Source organism: Eublepharis macularius, chromosome 5 (genome assembly GCF_028583425.1).
Source record: "Eublepharis macularius isolate TG4126 chromosome 5, MPM_Emac_v1.0, whole genome shotgun sequence".
NCBI classification, from domain to species: domain Eukaryota; kingdom Metazoa; phylum Chordata; class Lepidosauria; order Squamata; family Eublepharidae; genus Eublepharis; species Eublepharis macularius.
Window position 1 is genome coordinate 165,018,555 of NC_072794.1, and position 26,123 is coordinate 165,044,677.

At 44.7% G+C, this 26,123-nt stretch overlaps 1 protein-coding gene across 4 annotated transcripts in view; it reads right to left on the reverse strand.

Annotated features, from left to right (window-relative positions):
- The window catches only part of KCNQ2 (potassium voltage-gated channel subfamily Q member 2), a 140,369-nt gene that overhangs the window by 65,162 nt on the left and 49,084 nt on the right, over positions 1-26,123 (reverse strand). For all 4 annotated transcript variants that reach the window (XM_054980655.1, XM_054980656.1, XM_054980654.1 and 1 more), the window contains exons 2-3: positions 7,608-7,698; positions 2,902-3,028 (exon numbers count right to left, since the gene is read on the reverse strand). In XM_054980655.1, coding sequence (XP_054836630.1) covers positions 2,902-3,028; positions 7,608-7,698 — 218 coding nt within the window. The remainder of the gene's footprint in view (positions 1-2,901; positions 3,029-7,607; positions 7,699-26,123) is intronic.

Consider the following 26,123-nt stretch of genomic DNA (forward strand, 5'->3'; position numbering starts at 1 on the left):
ACACTTGGCCAGACACTCACAGACACAAGGCTTACATAAAAGGTGTTTATTACTTCAGAAGAATGTATGCAAGTAGCAGGAACCACTCTACTAAGGCACAAGCAAAGGGCATTTAAAACAATAAAAGCTTGTCTATTGTAACTATAGCTGACTAACTAAAACATAAAGCTGGCTAACTTAGCATTGCTCTGAGGAAAACCTGAGGCTTATACTCACTAACATACTCCTTAAACTATACCAAGCAGGTCTGGTCGTCAGGCCTGGCATGAAGCAAAAATCTCCCTCATGCTGATGGAAAAGTCGCCTGGAGCCACCTGAGGGCTGAGAGGAGCCAGCATCCCCCCTCTCAGATTCCTAGCCAATCAGAGGTGCCGTCAATCCGCGTTGCTAGGCGGGAACTGGGATAAGACTCCCTTGTTTCTCAAGGCCCCCTTGCAGGTGCAGTTAATTAGCTGAGCCAGACATTCTGCTCCCAAGAAGTTAAGCTAGAACTGGGCCTGTGGACACTTAGAAGCCTGAACCAATACAGGCAATGGACTTAAAGGGGCTCTGCTAGACACCCCCGCCACTTAGAGCATAACCACAAGTGACAAAAGGCACAGATTGGACACTTGTCAGCTTCCCTCAAGTTTTGATGGGAAATGTAGGCATCCTGGTCTTGCAGCTTGGCTATCTGACTGCTGCCCAATGGGCTTTTCAACTGTCACTTGTCCAACATTCCGCCAAGCTGCCTACATTTCCCATCAAAACTTGAGGGAAGCTGACAAGTGTCCAATCTGTGCCTTTTGTCACTTGTGGTTCTGCTCTTATAGACAAGTCTCCAGGAAGAAACCGACATTGCTGTGTAGGGATGGAAATCGGAAGTCACAGCAGCTTTTCCCTCCTGACTTTCAATCCTCCCTTTTAACCGCATTCTCCACTCTGACATTCTCATTGTCTCAGGGAATGCAGGATTGTTTGTGGATATAATGTTTGGTTCCACCCCAAGGCACGAGAATCTAACTGGCTAAAAACACACACACATATTCCATGAGCACAATGAATAGCCAAGTTTATTTTCCCCCCATGAGCATGCAATATGAAAAGAGGAGGATTTGCATTTAGGGATACAACAAAAACAGATTCCAGTTCCCCATGAGCAAACTAGCTTTTTGTTGCTTTCCAAACTGTGTGTGTGTATCGCTCATCCTCAGTAGGCCCGAGAGATAACTGGTTTCTCAGATTACAGACCGCTTCTTAAATTGCCCCCAAGAAGTTCACTCAACCCTGGAACTTCAGTTTATACTAAGAAATGGACTATCCTATCCCACCCGCCATCAGCAAGAGGATTCAAGGGCAGTGTAGGATATTATGCATTAATCCACATGCCGTGTAGTGGGTGACTCTTGAGATTCTGAAGGCAATTAAAGTAATTACAAGACTTCCTCGCTCTGCTCTCCGATCCACGGCTGTTCTAAAAATATTCTCCTCCCCAGCCAAACGCTAACAGTTTTCAGAACTCAAGGGAGCATCACAAACTGAGCGTCTAACAAACTGATCTTGGCCTGCACGCTTCGTGTCAAAAATGAGATGAGAAAGGGCTCAGGCCAGCCTGGAAAACTAGACGGGCAATACTGGGAACTCTCGTTCTTAATTGCAGATGTGTCGGGCTGGTGGTATCCACCAGTATGGTCTAGTGGTTAAGAGCGGTGGGACTCTAATCTGGAGAGCCGGGTTTGATTCCCCACTCCTCTGCTTGAAGCCATCTGGGTGACCTTGGATCAGTCACAGCTTCCCAGAGCTCTCTCAGCCCCACGCACTTCACAGAGTGTTTGTTGTGGGGATAATTATAACATACTTTGTAAACCGCTCTGAGTGGGTATTAAATTGCCCTGAAGGGCAGTATATAAATCAAATGTTGTTGTTGTTGTTGTTGTTGTTGTTGTTGTTATATCTTGATGGTAAGGGAAAGGCACATGCTTAGAGATCCAAGCACCAGAAGAGATTCATCTGGGGCCTTGCTCTAAGAGTTTCTCTACACAAGACACCTCAGCGCGTGTTTGTCAAGTGTAGGGAGATGCAATGTTAGCAGGGAAATGTAGTTTAAAAAGACACAGCCAGCAGAGATCACTCCTCAGAGGGTCTGTTAATTTCATCTTCCTCTCTCCAAAGGCTCTGTCACTTTCACCTCTCCAGTCTAAAACTGTATGGAATCGCAACCAGAGAGCAGCGAGGAATGGACATGGGCTGGAGCTACCTTCCAGAGTCAGGCTTGAATCAGGAGAGGTTATAACGGGCTGAAGTTTCCCTTCTGGCATTTCACAGCCCCTTCACACAGCTCCATTGTATAGCAAAGCCTTTGTCCTACTGCCAGCTCTGTCTTTTTAAACTACCCTTCCCGGCTAACATTGCATCTCCCAACATGTGTTCTTGACGTGTCAGATGACTTGTGTACTCTAACTCACAATGAAAACTTCTTCTATCTTATTGGCCCTGCATCTCTTGGTCAAGCAATGAAGCACAGCCACATGCAGGCAAGACACGTGTTTCCTCATACTCAAGGATTCCTTGAGCTATGAAAAAATTACTACTTTGTAAATTAGCCCCACCCCCTCCCAAAAAGCAAGTGCTTGATGAGGGCTGAACGTTTCTTTCATTCTTACTCTACTCCTCTGACCTACGGTCTCAAGTAGTGTTTATCAAACACTGGGAATACAAGGAGGAAAGGAAGAATTCAAGCCAGAGAGGGTTAATATGTAAGATACAAAAAAGGTGGCACAGAAACATTTCAAATAAAAATAAAGAAATCTCTTGATCAGGAGATACACAGCAAGAACACAGAAGGCACCAATCCTGTTCTGTTCATGTTCAGGAAGTCTCCTGAAGGGGTGCTCAAGAGCCACGCAAGAAGATGGTGCTTACCAATGACACAAAATGGTTTGCGGGCAAATTTTAACCTTCCTCTCCAACCCCGATAGCGGCAGCAGCAACCAGCAGCCCAGATTCTCACAAAGTATTCCACTCCAAAGACCACAATGGTGACGATTTCCTGTAAGAGAGACGGTAAATAAGATGAGTCAACACAAGGAGAATTCCACGCTAATTAGTCAGTTTTCTGGAAAGAGAAACAAACCCGTCCCCAAAGCAGCTCACAAATTTTGGCTCTTAATTTGGATTGTCCTGAAACTTAAAGTATCTACATTTTCCCTCAATCTAAGGCTCAGCTACAAATGGCACAAGTGTTCAAGTTATCACACAGTTTCTTTTAAAGCTAACCATACCTATGCATGCATATGGGCCATCAAGTCGAAACCAAATTATGGAGACACCAGGCAGGGGCTTTCAAGGCAAGTGAGAAGCAGAGGTGGTTTGCCATTGCTGTCCTCTGCAGGGCCTTCCTTAGTGATCTCCCATTTAAGTGCCAACCCTGCTTAGCTTCCGAGATCTGATGAGATCAGGCTATACCAGGGGTGGCCAAACTGCAGCTCGGGAGCCACATGTGGCTCTTCTAGATATATTGTGCATCTCCCGGAGGTCTCTGAGTATCGCCGTGGCCATACATTTTATTTTGTTTTGTTTCCCTCCCTTTCCTTCTTTCTTTCTGTGTCTTTCCCTCCCTTCCCCTTTTTTTCTTCCTTCCTTCCTTCCTTCCTTCCTTCTTTCCTTCTTTCTTTCCGTGTCTTTCATATTTTCAGTAAAAATGTTGGGGTTGCCAGGTCTGACTCAGAAAATACCTGGGGACATTGGGGATGAAGCCTAGCAAGGATGTGACATCCCTTTTGTGATGTCACTTCCAAGTCAAAGGTCAGGTGATGGCTCTTCCCAAGCTCCACCCCTTCCGATGATGTCACGTCCAGCATACGGCAGCAAAACCCTACCCCTTCCTGTGATGTCACTTTCAGGACACTCCCCCAAACCTGCCTCTTCATCTGAAGTCACTTCAATGCATCATTCTTGCGGCTCTCAAATATCTGACATTTATTCTATGTGGCTCTTACATTAAGCAAGTTTGGCCACCTCTGGGCTATACCATGCAGCCTTCCCTCCAACAACAGGCCCAATTTAGACTGAGGGCATGACCGGGATAGGGGGTGTTAAATGCTTTCTTCCATGTCATTTTCCAATGCAAATAGTGCCCCTGAAGATACTATTTGTTTTGCAAGGGAAAATATATCCTACCCCTATGGTACCTGTATGCCTTCCCTTGATGAGCTACTCTGTCTCACGAAAATGGTACAAACTTTTTTTTTAAAGTAGTTGTTCTTTGAAATATCTCCTTTAGTCCTACAATGCTGCTTTGAATGACACCTCCCTGTGTTGCTATTATCTTTAAAGAAAACCACAAAAACACCCTGAACACAGACTTCCTTGCATGTAATGTAATTTGAGCTACAGTGTCCGGGTTGTGCAGGATCCCATTTCAAAATTCTGGATTTTAATTATTTATTCTTTTTTTAAAAAAAGTATACCTTGCAACTTTCTAGAAATAAGCTTTTTCAGGTATCAAGTTTCACACAATCACCAGAATATCAAGCAATTGTTTGAACCACCATCTGTTAGAAGCTGCCTTCAGTATATCTGATTAATGGAAGGACAGGTATAAATATTTCAGATAAATAAATCTTGCAGCTCAATCATTGCAGTTTTGTCTACTGCATATTTCAAATGTTGTTTACTCAGTCATATTTATTAGTACCTTATTCACAGCGTATTTCACAAGCAGACTTGAAATAAAGACAGTCCATGACAAATTTGTTGGATTGACAGATGTACAAACCCAACGAGGAACAGCTGCAGCTGTTGACCTTGCTTCTATCCATCACACTCCTGAAGGGCTGTCAATCATGTTTTCATAATGTTCATGGATTTGTTTATCCCAGGGCCAGATCGAGGGGGAGCAGGGGGAATAGTCTGCCCCCAGCGCCGCCAAGGAGGGAGCGCCAGGCGCAGCTGCCAGCCACCAGGAGCACGCGGGTGGCAGCGCAGGCAGCTTCCCAGCCCCCCACGCTGCCTTTCGCCTGCCCCGCAGGACAGGGGGCGGCCGGCTTGCCGCACGCCCCCTGTCCTGCGGAGCAGGCAAAAGGCAGCACAGGGGGCTGGGAGGCCGCCCGTGCCATTCACCTGCCCCGGACAGGGAGCAGCTGGCCGCCCCATCCTGTGCAGCTGGCGAATGGCGCGGGTGGCTTCCCAGCCCCCCATGCTGCCTCCGCCAACTCCATGGCGTGCTGGGGAACCCGGCTTGCTGCATGGGGGGCACGCTCTGCCTTGTGTGATGATGTCACTTCCGTGACGTCATCATGCAGCGCTGGGAGTGTACACGCTGCACGTGCGTGTGAGGTGCCAGACCTGGATTGCCCTGGGCACCGGCAACCCTAAATCCGGCCCTGGTTTATCCATTCGCCTCTCATAACTTTTAAACAAGGCAAATTCCTTGGAACTGCAGGAGACATTTCCTGGTGACATCACTAGCAGGTGGCCAATCGACAGTCAGTGAGCACAGCCAAGCATCTCCTTGCTTTTTGTTTTTTTAGAACAGTTGAGGAAAAGTACATAGGAACATAAGAAGGGCACAACCGGATCATCTCATCCAGCATCCAGTTTCACACAGCAACTAGTGCCAACCCATTGCTCTGAAGGGCCGTGTGGTGGAATGCCCTCGCCGACCCACAAACACCACCCCCCACAACTGGCCATTCGAAGTGTCTAGGTGCCCAGCGGACATCCAGAGTCTTCAAGCAGTGATGCACTGCTCTTCCGGCTTCCTCTCTCTCTTTGCTACAGCTGCCACCCGCTGGCCATTTTAGGAATTACTCAAGAGGGACAGCTTCCCTCCCCATGTTGTCATATTGAGTCTCTCTACACGAGACATCTGACATGTGAAGAACACGTGTCGGGAGATGCAATGTTAGCCAGGAAGGGTAGTTTAAAAAGACAGATCTGGTGGCAGGGCAAAGGCTTTGCTATACAGTGGAGCTGTGTGAAGGGGCTTTGAAATGCCAGAAGGGAAACTTCAGTCCATTATAACCTCTCAAGGTCCAAGACCAGCTCTGGAAGGCAGCTCCAGCCCATGTCCATTCCTTGCTGCCCTCTGGTTGCGATCCCACACAGTTTTAGACTGGAGAGGTGAAACTGACAGCCCTTGGGGAGGGGAAGATGAAATTAACAAACCCTCTGAGAAGCCATCTCCCTCTGCTGTGTCTTTTTAAACTTCGCTTCCCGGCTAACATTGCATCTCCTTACACATGATGAACACGCGCCGAGGCGTGCCCACATCTCCCACTACCCAAGTTCTGGTTACCACAGGGACAGCTTGCCACACTTGTGTACTCCCAGGGAATTAAGGATTTACCGGCTGCCTCCCTTCCCCTGGTGCCTGATTTGAATTCATGGTGGAGGTCTGTGTGGTACAGAGAACAACTACCAGTGTTCAAAATAGTAAAAAATGTATTAAAAGTAAAATGTCCACACACACACACAAGGTCAACCTTGTCTGCTCTGAAAGGCAGCGGCTGTCCCAGGTCTGAGGCAGAGGCCTTTCACATCACCTCCAACTGATCCCTAACTGGTGATGCTGGGGATCAAACCTGGGACCTTCTGCATGTAAAGCAGAGATTCTCCCACTGAGCCACAGCCCGTCATATCCTCTCTCTGCCGAGGAGTGCAATGAAGATTTTGCTAGTTCTTAATCTTCCAGGACGTGCAAGACATCCTAGGCATCTGCTTGTCGGAGAGAATTCTTTAAGCTCTCATTCAGCCTATTATCAGGGGCCAAGTTGTCACTGAGAAGGAAAACCAAGCTGTCGTGAGCAGCAGAGCCACGCAGCTGCGCATCAGATCAAAGTGAACAGAAGGTAATTTAACTCAGAACAGAACAACTCAAGTAAAACACATTTAGGCCAGCCCCGCTTGTTGGAATAATAACGTCTTAAGGGCACGGCGAAAGGTGTGTAGGTCAGGGACCATACAGATCTCCGGGGGCAATTCATTCCAGAAGGCAGGTGCCCATGACAGAGAAGGCTCTCTGGCGGAATGTTGGACATGTGACAGTTGAAAAGTCCATTGGACAGCAGTCGGAGAGCCAAGCTGCGAGACCAGGACGCCTACATTTCCCATCAAAACTTGAGGGAAGCTGACAAGTGTCCAACCTGTGCCTTTTGTCACTTGTAGTTCCGCTTTTAGACAGGCTTTTTCATGTGGCTTATGCTGCATTGATTCCAATCCTTTAATCCAAGTTTTTTGGTGTTTCATTGAACTTGGGGGGGGGGGGACTGAGTGTATGTGAGAGAGAAAGGGAGAGGGAGAGGGGGGAGAGGGAGAGAGAGATTCACTCCAGGGAGCTGCGTTTTGCTCCACAGCAAGCATGACATAAACAAAGCATTAAACAGACAAGAAGTAAATGTGAACTATCTTGACATTTGGTCTGAATGTTCAGATTTATTTGGCTATTAACATGTATCATCTCTTGTTCTTTGTCTGAAGACTGCTTAATTTTTAAATTTGTTTTCTGCCAGGCTTGGGGGTTCTACTTTTTCTTTTCTTTTTTTACTGTTTTCTGTTCTATGTCATTTCAACTTCATTCAATTTAGGAACAAAAATTAATAAAAAAACATATAGCATCTGTCACTTACCAGAATGTAGAGGGCACCTTCAGAACTCTTCTCATACTCCGTAATAGTTGAAAAAACAGAGAGGACCAGGCAGGAGAAAACAAGTAGAAAACTGAAGGGGATTTTTTTTTAAAAAAAGAAGAAAAACAAAATAATATTAATGCCACAGTTGACAATGCATGTTTTGCTCATTTTTATCTGCATTACTGGTGCCAGATCCCCTTACCCCCCACCCAAGCAGGATGGGTAGTACCCAGCACTCACCTTTCCCCTCCCCTCCCGGATGCGCTCCCAGCACAACATGACGATGTCATTTCAGGAAGTGATGTCAGAGTGCACACTCTCAGCACGGCATGATGACATCACTTCAAGAAGTGCCGTCATCATGCACGCTTCGCACCAAGTTGATTTAGGCTCCAAATGGGGCCAATTCAGCCTGTTTGGGACCCAAATCTGCCCATTGCAAAGCACAGGAGCACTCCTGGGGCCTGCGCAATGATGTCACGCCTGGGAGTGCTGTCATTGCACCAAGCCAAAGCATGCCCAGGAGGCCAATTCTGCCACCTTTCTCTCCCCACCAGCCAGGTGAGTGGTGGCAGAAGGTGGGAGTGGAGGATCCCCCACCAAGGGACTTGGCAGCCCGCTTGCGGGAAGTGCGGGCTAGAAATGCAATTAATTAATTAATTAATTAATCAATTAATCAATTTATTATTATTATTATTATTATTATTATTGATGATGATGATGATGATGATGATGATGATGATGATGATGATGATGATGATGATGATGATGATGATGATGATCCTCACTGACTGGCACCAACTTTCCAGGGTCTCAGAGCACAGGCAAAGTTCTTTCCAGCAGCTGCTACCAAAGATCCTTTTTTAAATGATGCTATTGGTGAGGATTGGACTGCAAGAATTATATGACAAAACCAGCATAGTAGCAAATTGGATGTCCTCCTAGTGGATCTCCTGCAGGTTAGGGGTGGCAACATACAGGGTGACTTTGGCTACGTCTCTATGTCACTTCCAGTGTAAACCTAGGAAAACCTGGAAGTGATGTAAGGAAGCTCTAGGAATCTCTGTGATTCTAAGAATCCAGTGACTCCTAGAGCAGCCCTACGTCACTTCCAGGTTTTCCCCACAAATGACATAGCAATGCAGCTGACATCATCTTTTTTATTTTTCTCCCACCACCACTCCAAGTAGTGGCGGGCAACTAAGGTTGCTGGCAAGTGGCTTCCCACCACAGCAGAAGTACTGGCTGCTCTAGTAGTGTTTGGGAGCGTGGCTCAAAAACCCCTTCAAGAGAGAACAAAAATTCTGGTATCAAAACACTGAAAACAGGAGAAATGACCAAGTATGGAAGAATGGCATCATAAAATACTGGTATACCTATGGGACCACCTGTCACCGTATGTACCCCAAAGAGCACTCAGATCTGTCCCCAGCCAGATAGGCACAATTGGCCTTAACCGGAGTCAGGGTCTTTTCGGTCCTGGCTCCCATCTGGTGGAACTCTCCATCTGTCGACACATGGGCCTGCCAAGACCTTCTATCTTTTCAGCAGGCAGAGATGTTCCACCAGGCATATGGTTGAGGCCACCTTTTAGGTTATCTGTTGAGCCTCCCCTACAGCCTCCTGTTTGGATTGTTGCCCCCATTCCCTTCCCTTTCCCCCTCATGTATAGGTGGGGGGATTCTTGTTTGACGAAGACTGCCATCTTGGGAACTAAAATCTATATTTTATGCATTTTATGGCTGTACGTTTTTAGTTGATTTTACACTGTACCTATACCTGATGTAACCTGCCCTGAGCTCGCCTGCGGGGAGGGCAAGATAAAAATTGAACAATAAATAAAATAAATAAATAAATATATTACGTGCATGGAAAAAATAATAGCATATAGACAAATCTGGGGTGGTAAACAATCTACCCAAGACAATTTTGTTAATCAAACTGATGGACGCATAAATAGGTAAGAGTATGCTATGCAGAAGGTTGTATTTGCAGCATGTTGTGCACAAAAAATAAGTAAGTATAATATTTAAAAGGTGGGACCGAGAGAAGATATAATTACTACTCTCTCATTATACCATGAGGCATCCAGCAATTTGCCCACTCTGTTGACAGGCCAGAGCAAGGCGTTCCGTTTGCATTGCCAGAAAGAACCTGGCAAGGAGGTTGAAATCGGCAGTCGGCAAGGACACTGGGTCAAGCAAGCAAGCCAAAATAAAATTAATTTACTAATTATGGCAGCACAGCTGCAAGAAGCAAGCCAGCTTCTTCTAAAAATTCACATTTTGAAAAACAAAAGAAAAACATGAAATAATTAGTTCCTCTGGCTTTGATCATACACTGCTGCAAATTTAGGATTGAATATTTATAAAGCTGTGTGTCTGGCACCTGCCTTGACATTTTCTATAAAGATACTGTTGTATTGTCTGCAAAAAAAATATATTGGCCAATGACAAAGAGCTTTCACCACAAAAGGACCATCTAGAAATATTAGGTAACATGGAGGCTACTATTCTGACTGCAAGATGCCTTGGGAAAAGTTGTAACCCTTTCAGGAGCACAGCGATATCATTTCCAGCCCCAAAACCAAAAGTGATGTCTCTGTTATGTGATGCTCTAGGAATCCTCCAAATCTCTATGGTTTTTATCACAGAGATCAAGAGGATTGCTAGAGCATCACATAACACAGTGACACCACTTTCAGTTTTACAGATAAAAATGATGTTGCATCACAGTGTAATGCCATTCCCACCTGTCTCTGCTCCCCCAAGCTTATGAATACGTCCAACTACCCTCACCCAGTTTGTGCTGTTTCATATTCTATGTATTCTCTTATACTTAGAGTCAACTGATTTTATCATTTCAATCCCTCCCCTCCCAACTGAGTGTTTTAAGGACTTTATTCAATTAGCACTGAGATCAGTTAAACCTCAACCAAAGCAAATGGGGGCGGGGTGGATGAAACAAATGGAAGATATGGGGGATAGGCTAAATCAGACAAGGGAAAAAAAGATGCCGGGTCACATCTATTTTTTATCCTGCCTTTCCTACCAAAGGGCTCAGGGCAGCATACCTTCTTCTCCCCTCCTTTGTTTTATCTTCACAAGAACCCTGCATGGTAGACACTGTACTTCCTCCAGGGGAGCAGCAGAGAAGCCGTACAGAAATCAGTTCCTTTTCTTTGAGGCCACCCAAAATGCAGCAAACGATCCTTAATTCAGCATTGCTCGTAAATGCTCAGAAGGCAGCTGCAGTCGGGGGCATCTTTGATCAGCTTAGGCATGCCACCCTAAAATAGTAAATGGTGAGGGGGCTCTATTTCCCCCAGCGGGAACTGCATACCTGTTGATGTGCTACATGTTACGTTTGCATAATGGGCCAAACGGCATTGCCCGGGACAATTTCAGGTCATGAAATTTTTTGGGGGGGGGACAGCTTACGCCCCCTCGTGCTACAGATATGAGTCACTCATGCACACCTGGGAAGCGTGAAATTTTACGGCATGCCTCTCCATCCAATCCAGGAATATCTCTGAGAAAACATAACATGCCATTAACCCTCTAACCTCCACACTACAGCCGTGTGCAGCCACTGCACCAAGAGGAGCCACACCTGCCACTGCCAAAAGGAGAGAGCAGAAAATTTGGGTCACCCAGTCCTGCCTGATCTAGGTGTGCTTGCAAAGAATAATTCTGGGGGAAGGAAGGAAGGAAGGAAGGAAGGAAGGAAGGAAGGAAGGAAGGAAGGAAGGAAGGAAGGAAGGAAGGAAGGAAGGAAGGAAGGAAGGAAGGAAGGAAGGAAGGAAGGAAGGAAGGAAGAAAGAGAAAAGGAGGGATCCCTCCCATTAAATACTCTTTTTCACCAGCTGGAGGAGAAACAGATTTCCCTGTTCTTCCAGGCACTTCTTGTTTGTGATTTTTTTACATCTGTTATCTACTACAGCCTGTGGGTCTTGTGTTTTTATGCTACGAGTTCTGTTGTGTTGCTGTTTAAAGTCTGTCTTTATTTTATTTTTTTTAAAGTATACATCAGTGTACTTTTTTAGCTGGAATGATGACTTGTACATTTTGCAAAAAAGTTATCTCATATAATCCAAGAAAGAATGGGGGGAGGGGGGTTATATAAGGGTGCCAACAGTGTGGAGGAAAAAAAGTTCTGTCCCTTTAATAGAGGCTTATAAAATGATCAGCCAGAACCTTTTCATGGCACTGAGGTAAATTTATTTTATTTTCCCACACATCATGATCCTCACCTGAATTGGGGCCCCAACACACACCTGAAAACTAAGTTCCCAGCTGGAAAGTCCTATTACACATCTAAGTCTGGCAACCATAAAAACTTTATAATATGTTAATCGATCCTGGGTCTCTGGACACCTCCCTTCCCCTCCCTAATAACATTTAGACTCCAAGCTCATTGGGGCTGAGACCTATTTCATATTACTTTGAAAAGCATCATGCACAGCCATGACTGGGTCCACATGTGTGGCCAATGGCTGCTCCACACATGAGGATTGTTGCCACTGGTATTTTGAGCAGCGGGCACACCCTATGTGGTCATCACACCCACATATACAGGAATCTTTAAACACCCATGCTGCACATGTCCATGTTTGGGTGACCTGACTGGCCCAGGTTTCTGAGGCACAAGTAGATGTGCACATGACATCCACACATTGCACATGTGCAGCTCGAAGCACCAGTGAGACCGGCAGCAATTGCCATGTGTGAAGCTGCCCAAAGTGAAGTGGAGCTGCCATCACAGGGGAGCTGCCACCACAGAAGGAACTGCCAGCTTCCTGTGAACAAGAGCTCGCTTGGCCCCAACTAATAGCTGCTGCAGTTGGAGCAGATGTCACATGGTGGGGAGGGGAATTGTGAGGCATTGCCACCTCAACAGCTGAGAGGCAAACACAGAAGCAGGGCAGAACTGCAGAGACAGCAGACCGTGGGTCTGATCTTTTCAGGAGAACGAGAATTCATGCAAGAGTACAGCTGCTAGACATTAGCTAGCAATTCCAGAGATCATTAAGGGAGTGGTGGGATGAGGTGGTGATTTCTAAGACATTATTTTCTGTTTTGGAACAGGAAGTGATGTCACGACGCTCTAACTAATTTTTTGGATTAATGGCAGTACATAAGTCTACCTGTGATAAGATGTGGACTTAGGGTTGCCAGGTCCCCCTACCCCCCTAGGCGGGTGGTGGGAGGCCCGGACCTACCTTCCGTTCTCTGGAAAGTGACGTCATACCTTCCATTCCGGGAAGTGACATCATCATGTGGCCCACAGGGTCCTGGGCTCTGCAGCGCTCCTAGGCTCTGCAGCGGCCCAAATCAGGCTGATTCGGCCCTGATCCGGCCCCGATTCAGGCCGATTCGGCCCCGATTCAGGCCACTGTGGAGCATGGGAGTGCTTCTCCTATGCTCCACAGCAGCCCAATCCAGGCCGATTTGGGCCCAGATCGGGCCACTGCAGCACGCGGAACTAGTAACCCCCCGCCAGCTAGGTAAGCAGGGGCAGGGGGTGGAGGGCAGGAGCGGGGGATCCTCTACCCCCAGGGGGGACTGGCAATCCTACGTGAACTCATAACCAGCCTTCTAGTAGCCGCAAAAACAGCGATTGCTCTAAGATGGAACAAACAAACACCACCCTCAAAAGACCATTGGTATACTAAAGTAGGGGATCGCTTTATCATTGAAAAAATTGCAGTCTCCAGCAAACAAACATATACCCTAAAACAACTCAATTTTTTGACAAATGGCTACCTTTTTTGAATACATCACCAAAAATGAAATAAAAACTCCAAATCAGTTATACTGCACTATCCTTAACTCATAAAACCGATGAAACTTGTAAATATCACAATCTCAAAATCAATAAAACAAAAAGGGAGGGGGAATAAAACTTTAAAGCAAATAATACTAAACTTAGAAGAATTTGGCCATTGTATATAGTTAAATCAACAATGTTATTTACAGTGTATGTTACTTATTAATGTGTTTGGATAGATACTGTATTTGAAGAAGTTTGCTTACAAAAATTGACAATTTCATTTGCACTCCTATTCACAATGCCAAAAAATTACTAAGCAACAGCATGTATACAATCCAACGCTAGTTATAAATGTTAAAATATTTATTTGTTCTTTGTAGGTGTATATTAATGCTTTGAAATAAAAAATTAAAAAATAAAAAATAAAAAGTTTACTTAATAAAACTAGGGCGGGAAATCTCTATGGCTTTACCATAGAGATTTTTAAAACTCCTAGAGTGTCATGATGCCACTTCCTGTTCCAAAGAAAAAAGTGATGTCCAAGCACTGTTTGACATCATTCCCCTTCCCCATTTTCCCCTGCCAGTCCAATGAGTGAGGGCAGAGAACAGAGAGGTTTGGAAGGTGGTCCCCCACCGTGACAACCCTATGCAAGATGGTAAAAGCCCTGAGGGAGCAAGTATGACTTGCTGTGATTTTTTTTTAAAGGCTAGAACAGCAACCCATGAAGAAGCCAACCAACCACTCAAGGCAATCCAAGACAAAAGAAGAAAGATCCCCTGCCCTTTCGACCTGGGGCCACAAAAGAGAATGAATGGATGGAGGTTGTGGCCAGAGCACTTAGACGGCACACGTATTAAACACCACTACCACCAGACATCATATGCGTGTAGCACGGTTCACAATAGCTTTTTCCAAGTGGTCATGAATGCACATCCATCAGTGTAAGGAAGAACTGGATCATGAGAACCACCCCAAAGAAAACTGGTGCCAACTTTCAAAGGCCTCCCCTTTGGGACTATACACATTCTGTCCAGGATCAAATGTTGTGTATTATTTTATAGCCTGTTCCATATAAATCAATGGATTATGCCAAACAGAATTGGCCTGTTATTTCAAAACAGGGCGGACAAATCAAATTATGTACTTCCAATCGTATCAACAAGAGTGAAATTTCTCATTGGAACTGCAAAACACCAGAACGCCAAGCCTGGTTTAAGCCATACTAATCCCCTCTGGCAGGAAAATAAAAGGGAGACGGGACACTATCAGTTCAGGAAACAGAATTTAACCAGCAAGGGGTGCAAAGGCAGAAAGAAAGAAATTTAATTCGAAAAACCACCTGTGTAAAGAATGTCTTTCATTAGTGTAATGCACTTTGGACCATGTTAATAGACAGTAACGAGCTTTGATATATGATTTTCATGGAGGGAGGCACGATTAAAAATGCTAATTCCATTTACACCCCCTATTATTTTTCAAAAGTCAAGTAAAATTAGCACGCATGCAAGCCTTGTGTTTTGCAGCTTTTTCCTAGAGGTAAATGGGTTTTAATCTGGGATTATTACCTTCTGACTACATATTATCCTACATCAACCTTCCAAATAACCAGATGCTGGCAATGAGGGAAAATCATTTCCAGGGGACCAGGAAAGAAAATTTTTTGTAAACTATAACGAAGTAAGTTCTTTTTAGGATGCTGCTGTGTAAGAAATGATAGAAATGATAGCTAATTGGCAATACAATCCTGTGCAGAGTTACTCCAGTCTAAGACCATTGAAATCAATGGGTTTAGACTGGAGTAACTCGGCACAGAATTGCACTGAAAATGCAGTGCAATGGAACTAGGTGGCCAGATTGACCAAGTCAGGGTAAGAGGCCAAACTAAGAGCTGGACCACACAATACGAATTACACGCGAATGACACAAAAACAAACTTACACGTGTTCCAACATCGTTTTCAACTACACGCACCAGGACTGCAGGATCTCCATCGAACCCGTGTTCGTGGTGGCATGGGTTTTCTCCGCATACCTCCAAGATATCCCATCATGTATCTCCACTTTGCACAGGAAGCGAAAGATATAGGAAATAAGGACGCTCTGCATTGCCGACTTACTGATCGTGACTGCGTACACGCACCATCGCAGCTACACTGGAGCAGAAAATTTTGAATGCGTGCCTGGACCAGGACACGTGCTCATCGATAGCATGCTGGACATGGGCATTTGGGGTAAGACAGGACTCCTGACACTTGCTCGGTCTCGTGTAATTCGTATTGTGTGATTTGACTCTGAGTTGGGCAAAACTAAGTTGGAAGAAGGCATTTTTTTGCAGCTGCATTAATATGCTTCTCCAGCACTAATGCTGGGTCAGTATAATCTCCTAGGCCCTTAAACAAGTCAGCAAGTATCAGCTGAACCCCATCGAAAGTGGGAAACACAGTGTCTTTCAACACCTCAGGCTTACTCGCCAGCATCACCTCTGTCTTGTGTGATGCAGTTTCAATTTGTTTTCTCTCAACCATTTAACTACGGCAGCCAGGCAGTGGCTCAAGACCTCTACCACTTCAACGGATATTTTGATAGAGATATGTAGAGCTAGGTGTCATCAGCATTTGATAGCATACATTCCAAAGCTACAAATGAGTTATCCTAAGGGGAGAACTCATAGAGGATGAATAATATGGGGAATAAGATTGCACCCGATGGAACCACATAAGACAACTTCCATGCTGAAGACAACTGGTCTCGAACAGAAAACCGTTTTAAGTCCGAGCCATTTTGGTATAGTGGTTAGGAGCAGCACAACTCTAATCTGGAGAGCCGGGTTTGATGCCCCATTCCTGTGCTTGAAGTCAACTAGGTGACCTTGGGTCAGTCACAGTTTCTCAGAGCTCTCTCAGCTGCACCCACTTCACAGGGTAACTGTTGAGAGGATCATAATAACACACTTTGTAAACCACTCTGAGTGGGCGTTAAGTTGTCCTGAAGGGCAGTATATAAATCGAATGTCATTGTTTGTTATTGTTGTTATTATGAGGAAAGATTTAAACCAGCACAAGCCATATCCCAATACCTATTTCTGCCTCCAAACACCTCAACAGAATGGCATGCTCTAATGTATCAAAAGCTGAAGATTAATCTAGCAGGAGCAACAAAAAGGCATGGACTTTGTCTACATTCAGATGGAGATCACCTATTAAAGCCACCAGAGCCATCTCCGTCCTATAACCAGGCATGAAACTAGACTGAAAAAGGCCCACAGCACAAGAGTTATCTAAGAAGACCTGGAGATGGTCTGCTGCTGCTCTCTCAATTGCTTTGCCCAGAAAGGGCAGATTGGAGACTGGGAGATAATTGGTCACATCATTTTTTCTATAGGGATGGGCAGAGGTACCAGTTAGCAGTAGATAATAACTGCCTCTTTGAGCAGCTGGTTGAGACTCTTTCCGACTCCCTTAGACCAGGGATGGCCGCACAGTGACCTACAGGGAGGATATGGCCCCAACAGTCCTATCAAATGTGCATCAAGTTACATCATAAAAAGTTTAGCCACAGTCATCACTGATAAGGAAATGAATTAAAGGGTTTCAAGTTGCAAAGAACAGTTGCGCGATGATATTCAATCTTGTTTTTATTTTTAATTAAACATACATAAATGTACATTTGCATATGCAGTGCTATAGCTGCTTGTGAAACTCCAGCTGTGAACGCCTTTAGGATATTATTTACTACTTAATTTCTACTCAGCTTCCAAGACAAGGCTCACAATTAGGATTTCCAGACTAAGCCTGGCAACCAGAGGGAAGGTTGGGGTGAGAGAAATGGTGGGGGGGGGGGCGGATAACATCAGCTACATCACAACATAACTTCCGGGGAAAACCAGGAAGTGACATAGTGTAGTTGTAGGAATCGCTGAAAACTTGATGGTTTTATCACAGAGTTTCTAGTGATTCCTAGAGCTACCCTATTTCAATTTCAGATTCTTCCTGGAACTGATGCCATGACATCTCTAGGGCTTTTTTTAAAAAAAACCAGCTCAAAGTGGTGGCCAGTAAACAAGGCTGCCAGCAGCTCTCAGGGCTGGATCTAGGGTTTCCGGTGCCCAGGGCAACCCTAGTACGAAGACTACCCCCCCTGCCCCCCCTCGATCCGGCCCTGGCAGCTCTACTCCCAATGCACTATCCCATTCATTGTCTCAAAAAGGAGTTGACTGGTATTTCCAAAAAACACTTCCTGACCCTTTAACCACTGTCTAAAGAACACAGTGCGCCCTAAAACGATGGACACCGTCTACCATTCCTTAGAGGAATGGGGAGGGAGAGCCTCAAGATCATATGCAGGCTAGAAGATCTTCCTTATAAGGGAAAAGCTCACTTTCCAAAATTCATTGAATTAAGGATCTTATCAACTTATAATTTATTGAGGATCTTATCAAGTTACCAACATTTGAACGTATTGCAATGCATACAGACGGCAATTGCGTATGGACTTATTTTTAGATATTTGGAAACCTTTTACAGAAGCCTATATATAGATTTGCTAATAGTGTTTTCGCAACCAGCAATTTTTTTCTTGTCTGCTTTTTTTTCATTTTGCAAAAAAGTTCTTTTAAAAAATCTTCCTTTTTCCATTGGGGATACAAAAGAAACAACAAAGCAGAAACAGACATGTGAAGGGGCCTCTTATTTATCCCTCTCCCACTATTTCTTCTTTCCCTTTGCTGAAAAATCCCATAGCTTCTCATGTTTTCCTGCCTCCTTCTCTCCTATCAGTCAATCTACTTTTATCTGCCCTCATCTTCAGCTTTCCCTCCTTCCCTCCCCCAGCGGCCTCTATGTGGGAAAAATATGCTTCCCCAGCAGAGTGGTGATTCAAAACTACATCTCCCAGATCCTAGCCTGAAACTCTAACCACTATACCACACTGGCTTTTATGGAGTGGCTGCTGTTGAACAGTAGCAAGCAGCCAGGCCTGGGCTAAGGTGAGTCACGCAAGTAGCGTGCTAGTAAGTCTCTCGATGTTTCTTGATGGGCCTGGCCCCAATGAGTCCTACATTAAAGGCCCAAATAGCGCTGAAAAGGGCCAACTCCCATCCCTCTGCCTTTCACTGACATAAACCAAGGCCTGAAGGCTGGCAATATTTATGGCTGCCTAGCAATAACCACTGAGGGCATTCATATCTTAAAGCTACAAGTGCTGCTTCTATTATATAAGGGTTATAATGTGTTTTTTTTAGATTTTAGATGCTTCTGCAAACTTTGCGCATTTTTCAAGTTCGTAAAAGATCTGTCTTGTCTGTTCTTGGCTTCAGTCTCAAGATTTAAGTATCCACAGATTTGGCCACACTTAACTGGCTATAACAATATGAGAGTCTGATTGTCCATGAAGCTACCTTATCCTCTTATCCCAAAGCAATCTGGCCAATGTCACAATGATGGCTATCACATTAAGCCACCCGGTTACCCAATAACTCATGCAATTCAAAAGTTCAGCATAAATCTTTGGCTCTCAGTTTAGGGCAATAAAACTGGTGAACGTGACATTTATAGCCATTTTGAAAAGCCCTTCTTAATTCACCCAAAGCCTCATTACCAGCACTTGGAGTAATTTATAAATAAGCCAGAATAATCAATAACTTATTAAAAAATTGTTTTCCTTGATGAAAACGCTCAAGGTTAGATGCATTTGATCCCGCACACGTTGGATAATGCACTATCAATGCACTTTATCAATCATTTGAGGTGGATTTTTTGTTCCGCACACAAAAAAATCCGTTCCAAATGATCTATAAAGAGGATTGGAAGTGCATTATCCAACGTGTGCGGAATCACTCCAAGTAGCCAAATGGGAACCCTGCCCTGAATTTCGCAGAACCATAAAATGGGAGGGACGAAAAGGATTTGAAACTAATCTAATCCAATTTCCAGATGGCTTGGACTCAACATCCCTCAAAGGCAACAACTGCCTGTCTGCTGCACAACTTTAGCAATCTTCTTAATTCACCGAACAATCATCCAAGTTGTAAAGTATTTTTCCCAGTTTGGAAGGAACTTTCGACTGTCTTGAGAGTTCTGCTCCAGAAATAGTTTGGTGAATATAGCATTCCATCTGGATTTCCACTGAAGTTCTAGAAGCATTTACAGAAACCATGCTGGGTTTCAGAACTGGCATTCTGGGACCCAAAATGGTGCCCAGAATTAGGGTTGCCAGCTCCAGGTTGGGAAATTCCTGGAGATTTTGGCAGTGGAGGGGGAAGAATTTGGGGAAGGGATGGACCTCAGCAAGGTATAATGCCATAGACTCCACCCTCCAAAGCAGCCATTTTCCCCAGAGGAACTGATCTCTATTGCCTGGAGACCAGTTGTTATTCCAGGAGATCTCCAGCCACCATCTGGAGACTGGGAACCCTACCCAGAACAGCCAACCTATACAGTGGTTTAATGGAGCAGAAAGTGTATTTTGCAACACTAACCAAACCCTTTGCGGCTGGGCCAGCCACTTGTGGGATGTCGCATCAAGACCCTAGTTTTGAAAGCTGGTTAAAAATGAATCAATAAAATGATAAATGGAAAAGCTACAAGAGCTTCACAAAAAGGCACGGCATTGCTTATACGCCTTCCAACATACATATGAAGGACTCCTACATTTTAAAACAGTCAGTGATATCCTGAAGTCCTGACCCAAGCAATGGCATTGTCAATCCACATTTGCCTTCTTCAGTGAGAGAACTGGCACAAAAGCCACTATAAGGCATGTATTTAAGACTGTTGGAATGTGGGAGATCCGGGTTTAGATCCCTGCTCTTTAGACATATCCCTACCTTTCATCCTAGTGGAAGCAGAAAATCAGTTACTGACCTAAAAGTAGCAGTTATCCTACAGAAGCAGGGCTCATTTGGAGGGGGAATGCACCGGAACAACGTTCCGGTAGAGCTGAAAAGTTGTCACGTGGGTTTTGGCCCCACCCACATGATTCCTTTTCCTCCCCTCTGCCTCCCCTCCAAAGGAGGCTAAGCTGCTGCAATTCATTCTGCTGCTTTATTTTCATTCATGACTCATGAGAGAGAGAGAGAGAGTGAGTGAGAGAGTGAGTGAGTGCAAGCTGGGCTGCTGGGCCTAGATCTCCAAAGGTGGGTGAGCTCCTTCAATTCTTTCTGCTGCTTTATTTTCATTCGTGACTCGTGAGTGAGTGCGTCCGTGCAAGTAGGGCTGCTGGGGCTGGCTCTCCAGAGGACGGTAAGCTGCTTTGAGTTCATTCTGCTTTATTTTCAGGGAATACCTGGAGATTTTGGGGGAAAGGGGCCTGAGAGGTGGGTGTTGCCTTCTGACACACTTCCAGTAATGTCAGGGGGTGTGGCAAATGCTAATGAGATATGCTAACGAATTATGCTAATGAGTTCCTGCAGTTCTTTTTCTACGAAATGACCCCTGTACGGAAGAATTTCAAAGAGAGATTAGAAAGAGAGACTGCTGAACTGCAACTGATAACGAAGCTCAGGACAATGTATTCACCTGGACTGAATCGAGACATAGGCTTCCTGTCTCATCACCAATGCTGATTTCTCCACACCCACCACCCTATTCAGTCACGCCTGCCTTTGTCATTCACCAGCTATTATCATTCGGCTTCTGGAATCATTCCTCTCTCCAAGATGTAAGGACAGGTGGACTCACATTCTAGCTATATCTGAAGAAGTGAGCTGTGGCTCATAAAAGCTTATACCCTACTACAAATGTTGTTAGTCTTATAGGTGCTACTGGACTCTTGCTCTTTTCATCCTTGTGTAACTTACAGAATTGTTGTTCAAAATAAACACGAGATAGGAACTGTCAGCTGTTTCATATGGATGACACCTGATATGAAGCAAGTCGAAACCGGCCAACCTCGCCCATGCAAAATCCAAAACAAAAAACAAACACCCACATAATACCTTTTCATTAGGGCCAATCTAAATGACACAAAACATGGTGCAAGGTTTCTAGTTCACCAAAAGGCAGAGGAAAACAAGAGTATTAACATCCAAATGAAACATCCATGGATATCACAGAATCAGTCCCCAATATTCGTGTTGTCATGAAACAGTCAGCAGCCCTAGAATATTTTAATAGATTATCACCTTCGTATGTAATAATGAAAGTATTAAACATCTAAAGAATCCTTCTTGCTATCACCTTTAATATCCTGTCAGATGAAACACAGGGCTACTAAAAATAATAAAAGATTATTCTGCCTATAAAGACGATACCAAAGGGATTAGGAATGGAAGCGGCATGAAGAGGCTGTGAAGGAGCCTGCAAAAAGTGACGGCGTCTGCTTTCAGATCCACTCCCCAACCCACCCCCAGGCCTTAATCCTTCCCAGAATTAGAGAATCGGCACACACCGTTCTGAGTGTTAATGAGAAAAGCTGACAGGCGCACATCGAGGCTCACACTACATGTTAAGCAAAACTCACGTCAATATCTTCGAAGAAGAAAAACCTGAGGGTATTGTACCCTTACCCTCTGGCACTAGGTTGGATATAAACTAGAATTCTATCACATATCTTCGTGCAATGGATGACAGCATTCTCTTTGCTATCAGGGGCCGATTCCAGATGGGCACAAACAGAGCAAGTGCTTTCGCTTTTTCAGCAACCTCACTCGTAAAAACCCGCAATTTCCCGTCCTGGCTTACCTGCGGTCCATGGCACTCAGTTGCGCTCTATAAGCGGACGGTGTGAACGCGGTATTGCAGGTTTGCACACTTCTGGACGCTTTGTCGCCGCGGTGAGGCCCTCCCCTTTCCCTCCTTCCTTTGCTGGTCGGCCAGCAACAATATTCCTTTAATTTTTTTTTAAAAACCGGGCGCCATTTGCGCAGTTGCACGTTTGCGCACATCAAACTGCGCAAATGTGCACAAATACACAAACGCACAAAAGTCGATGCTGCATATTCGCATACCTGCGCATTTGCGAACCAAAAAAAACCGAAATGCGAACCAAAAAAAACCGAAATGCGAACCAAAAAAAACCGAAATGCGAACCAATGAAGGCCGCCGACGTCAACTGTGACGGGGAGGAAACAACCAATCCCGGGTACCTCAGTTGGCCATGCGAACATCCGGAAGCGGGACGGCACAGCACGCTGCGAGACAAAGCGGATGGAGACGAAAGTGAACGCCTGGCTGGTAAGCGATTATTTCCACAGAAAACCCGCAATTTCTGGCCATCTGGAATCGGCCAGGGTGAGATCAATGAACGAGATAGCCAGGGGAGAACTTGCTGTCCATTTAGGTTATTTGCATCATCCTGTAAAGCAGGAGCATTTAGCCACACATCATGCTCAGATGCTGATGAAGTGTTAGGTGGGTAGCTGTTTTGGTCTTCAGTAGAACAGCAAGATTTGAGTCCAGTGGCACCTTAAAGACCAACAAGATTTTCATGGTATGAACTTTCAAGAGTCAGCATGCCCTTCTTCAGATACTTGAAGAAGATGTCTGAAGAAGGGAGCTCTGACTCTCAAAAGCTTACACCCTGAAAAATTTGTTAGTCTCTTAGGTGCCACTGGACTCAAATCCTGCTGTGAAGAAAGAGGTCATCTATACCCCAACAGGCTTTGAGCAGGAACCACAAGGGGAGACTTTTGCATCTCTGTGACCCTGCTTGCTTCTTGGTTGACCACCGTGGAAGATAGGATACTGGACTGGATGGACCACTGGTCTGATCCCACAGGTCTGTTCTTACATTTTACAAATTACCGTTCCAAGGGATCAAGGAAATGGATTCCCCAGCCACAAGATCTCACACTTTTTTTATTCCAGAATAATACATTCATACTCATCACAGTGCCCTGACCTGAATAGCCCAGGTGAGCCTGTCTCATCAGATCTCAGAAGCTAAGCAGAGTTGGCCTTGGTTAATAATTGGATGGGAGACCTCCAATGAAGACCAGGGTTGCAGAAGAGGCAGTCGCAAACCACCTCTGTTTGTCTCTAGCAATGAAAACCCCACCAGGGGTCGCCATAAGTCAGCTATGACTTGAGAGCACTCTCCACCACTCATTACAGCAACACCTCCCCCACTAGCCTAATCTATTTATCTGTGTTAGATGGAAATTCACATGCACCCACTAAACACTGGGCCAAACTGCAGTCTATGTATCACATGTTTACCATTTCCTTCCTCCAAGGAGCATGTGGTTCTGTTTTTCCCATTTTATCCTCACCAGAAACCCCGTGGGGTAAGAAAGGCTGAGAGAGCATGACTGCCCCAAGGTCACAGGGCTTCATGGCTGAGTCTGGCCTTGAAGACTGGTCTCCCAGACCTAGTCAGTCAGCCTAACCATTATCCCACACCACCTCTACAGTTGCAGAGGAGTTAGCCGTGCTAGTCTGTGGTAGCAAAATCAAAAAGAGTCCAGTAGCACCTTTAAGGGGGAGCTCAGTGGCACCTGGCGTGGGCTTTCGGGAACCACAGATCTCTTTGTCAGATGCATCTGGCAGGGAGAGCTGTGGTTATCGAAGGCCCATACTGCATTGGAATTGGATGGTCTAGCTGTTTGGCTGCTACAAACTAACAGGGCAAACTCCTTTGAAGCCAACTGATACACACACCAAAAGGAGATGTTTACATATACTAGCAAAGGAATGTTTTGGTTGCACCCTCCCTCTCCCCCCCCCCCATTGTCTCTTCTCTCTCCTCCTCTTCTGTATTTGACCAGTCTCTGTATCAGGCATCTGACGAAGAGAACTTGATTCTCGAAAGCTTATGCTACAATAAAATTAGTTAGTCTTAAAGGTGCTACTGGACTCTTTTTGATTTTGCACCCCTACAGTTGACAGTTTACTCCCAGCTCTGAGGAGAGGTTGACAACATCCTGAAGAAAAGCACAGTGGAACCAAGTTTGCGCCATTTGGCGCAGCTCATTACAAAACCAAGTGGAAAAACAAATGGACTTCTAGTAAAACTCACAGCTTACCAGAAATCCATCTGGCTGATAAACTAACAATTAAAGAGACAGCCCCATCAATAATCCTTTCAAGACGCTTGGAGGTCAACTGGAAATGTTCCATTTATAGAACCAGAGGAGTTGGCCTTGTTATTCTGCAATAGCAAAATAGCGAAGAGTCCAGTAGCACCTTTAAGACTAACCAACTTTTTTGTAGCATAAGCTTTCGAGAGCCACAGCTCTCTTCGTCAGATGCATCTGACGAAGAGAGCTGTTCCATTTATAGGCTTTGTACTGAGTAACTCGTTAGTCAGAATAAAATTTTAAAGGACGTGAGAGCTTCCCCATTTTTAAAAAATGTAAAGAAGTCATACCTTAAACACAGTGTTTTGCTTTCATGCATGGCAAGTATTTTTTTTTAAATCTCTTCTTCACCTCCCATGTTTTGAGATAGGAAAGAGACCATTCGAAAACACAGGAATACTTTTGTGTGCACAGAGGCATATTCTGTGCTAAAGAAGTACTTTAACTAACCTCTACTGGTATAGGGGACAGGAAAATCAGGTAAAGAAACAGTAGGAATATAATATACATTCATACAGTGGGAATATAAAATTAGACCTCTCTCACATTTTTCTATTGTAATTTTATTTATTTTTATTTATGTTTAGGTATTTACTTCCCCTTCTCTTTTCTAACAGGGGTGCAAAGCAGATTACAACAGCATCTCACCTCCTTCATTTTATATGTAAAATGCACACTGCTGCAGAATTTGGGACTCTCCAAGTGGCTTCCAAGTGGCTTTTGCACAGCAATTTCCAAATATCTCATACTAGATCACATATACACAGAGCATCCAGGTTGTTTCCCCTTTTTATTCTCTCAACTACCCTATGAAGTAAATGATGCTGATAAACATTGACTTGCAAAAACTGTATCGTGAGTTTTGTGGCTAGATAGGGGTTCGAACCCAGGACTCCCTTTTCCAAAGCTGGCTCTCAAAAATGCAACAGCTGCTAAGAGTCCTCAAACCAATGGTACAGATGTGTGTGTGTTATGTGCTGTCAAGTTGTCTCCAACCTACGGCGGCCCTATGAATGAAAGACCTCCAAAACGTCCTATCTTTAACAGACGTGCTCAGATCCTGCAAACTGGAGGACGTGGCTTCTTTTATTGAGTCAAGCCATCTCATTTTAGGTCTTCCTCTTTTCCTGCTGCCTTCCACTTTTCCTAGCATTACTGACTTTTCCAGAGAACGTCTTCTCATGATGTGACCAAAGTATGATAGCCTCAGTTTTGTCATTTTAGCTTCTAGGGAGGTTTCTGGCTTGATTTGATCTAGTACCCACTTATTTGGCTTTTTGGCTTTGCATGGTATCGACAAAACTCTCCTCCAGCACCACATTTCAAATGAATTCATTTTCTTCCTGTCAGCTTTCCTCCCTGTCCAACTTTCACATCCATACATGGCAATGGGGAATATCATAGTTTTGGATTATCTTGATCTTGGTTCCCAGGGAGACATCTTTATCTTTAAGGATCTTATCTAGTTCCCTCACAGCTGCTCTTACAGGTACTGACATTTTATGTTAATTCCTCCTTCCCAAAAACCCCAATGCAACTCATCGGTTTGACCCACTGGTGTGGAGTCCAGAGCAAGTATGACATCTCTCCGCACACGGACTGTTTGTGATGGGGAAAGAGGACAGAAGTCCCAGCGGACAGTTATGAAAGGTTTGCCTAATCTTGTAGGTGACTCATCCTGGATATCTCACTTAGGAATTAAAAAAAGAAAAACCAATCAGCAAC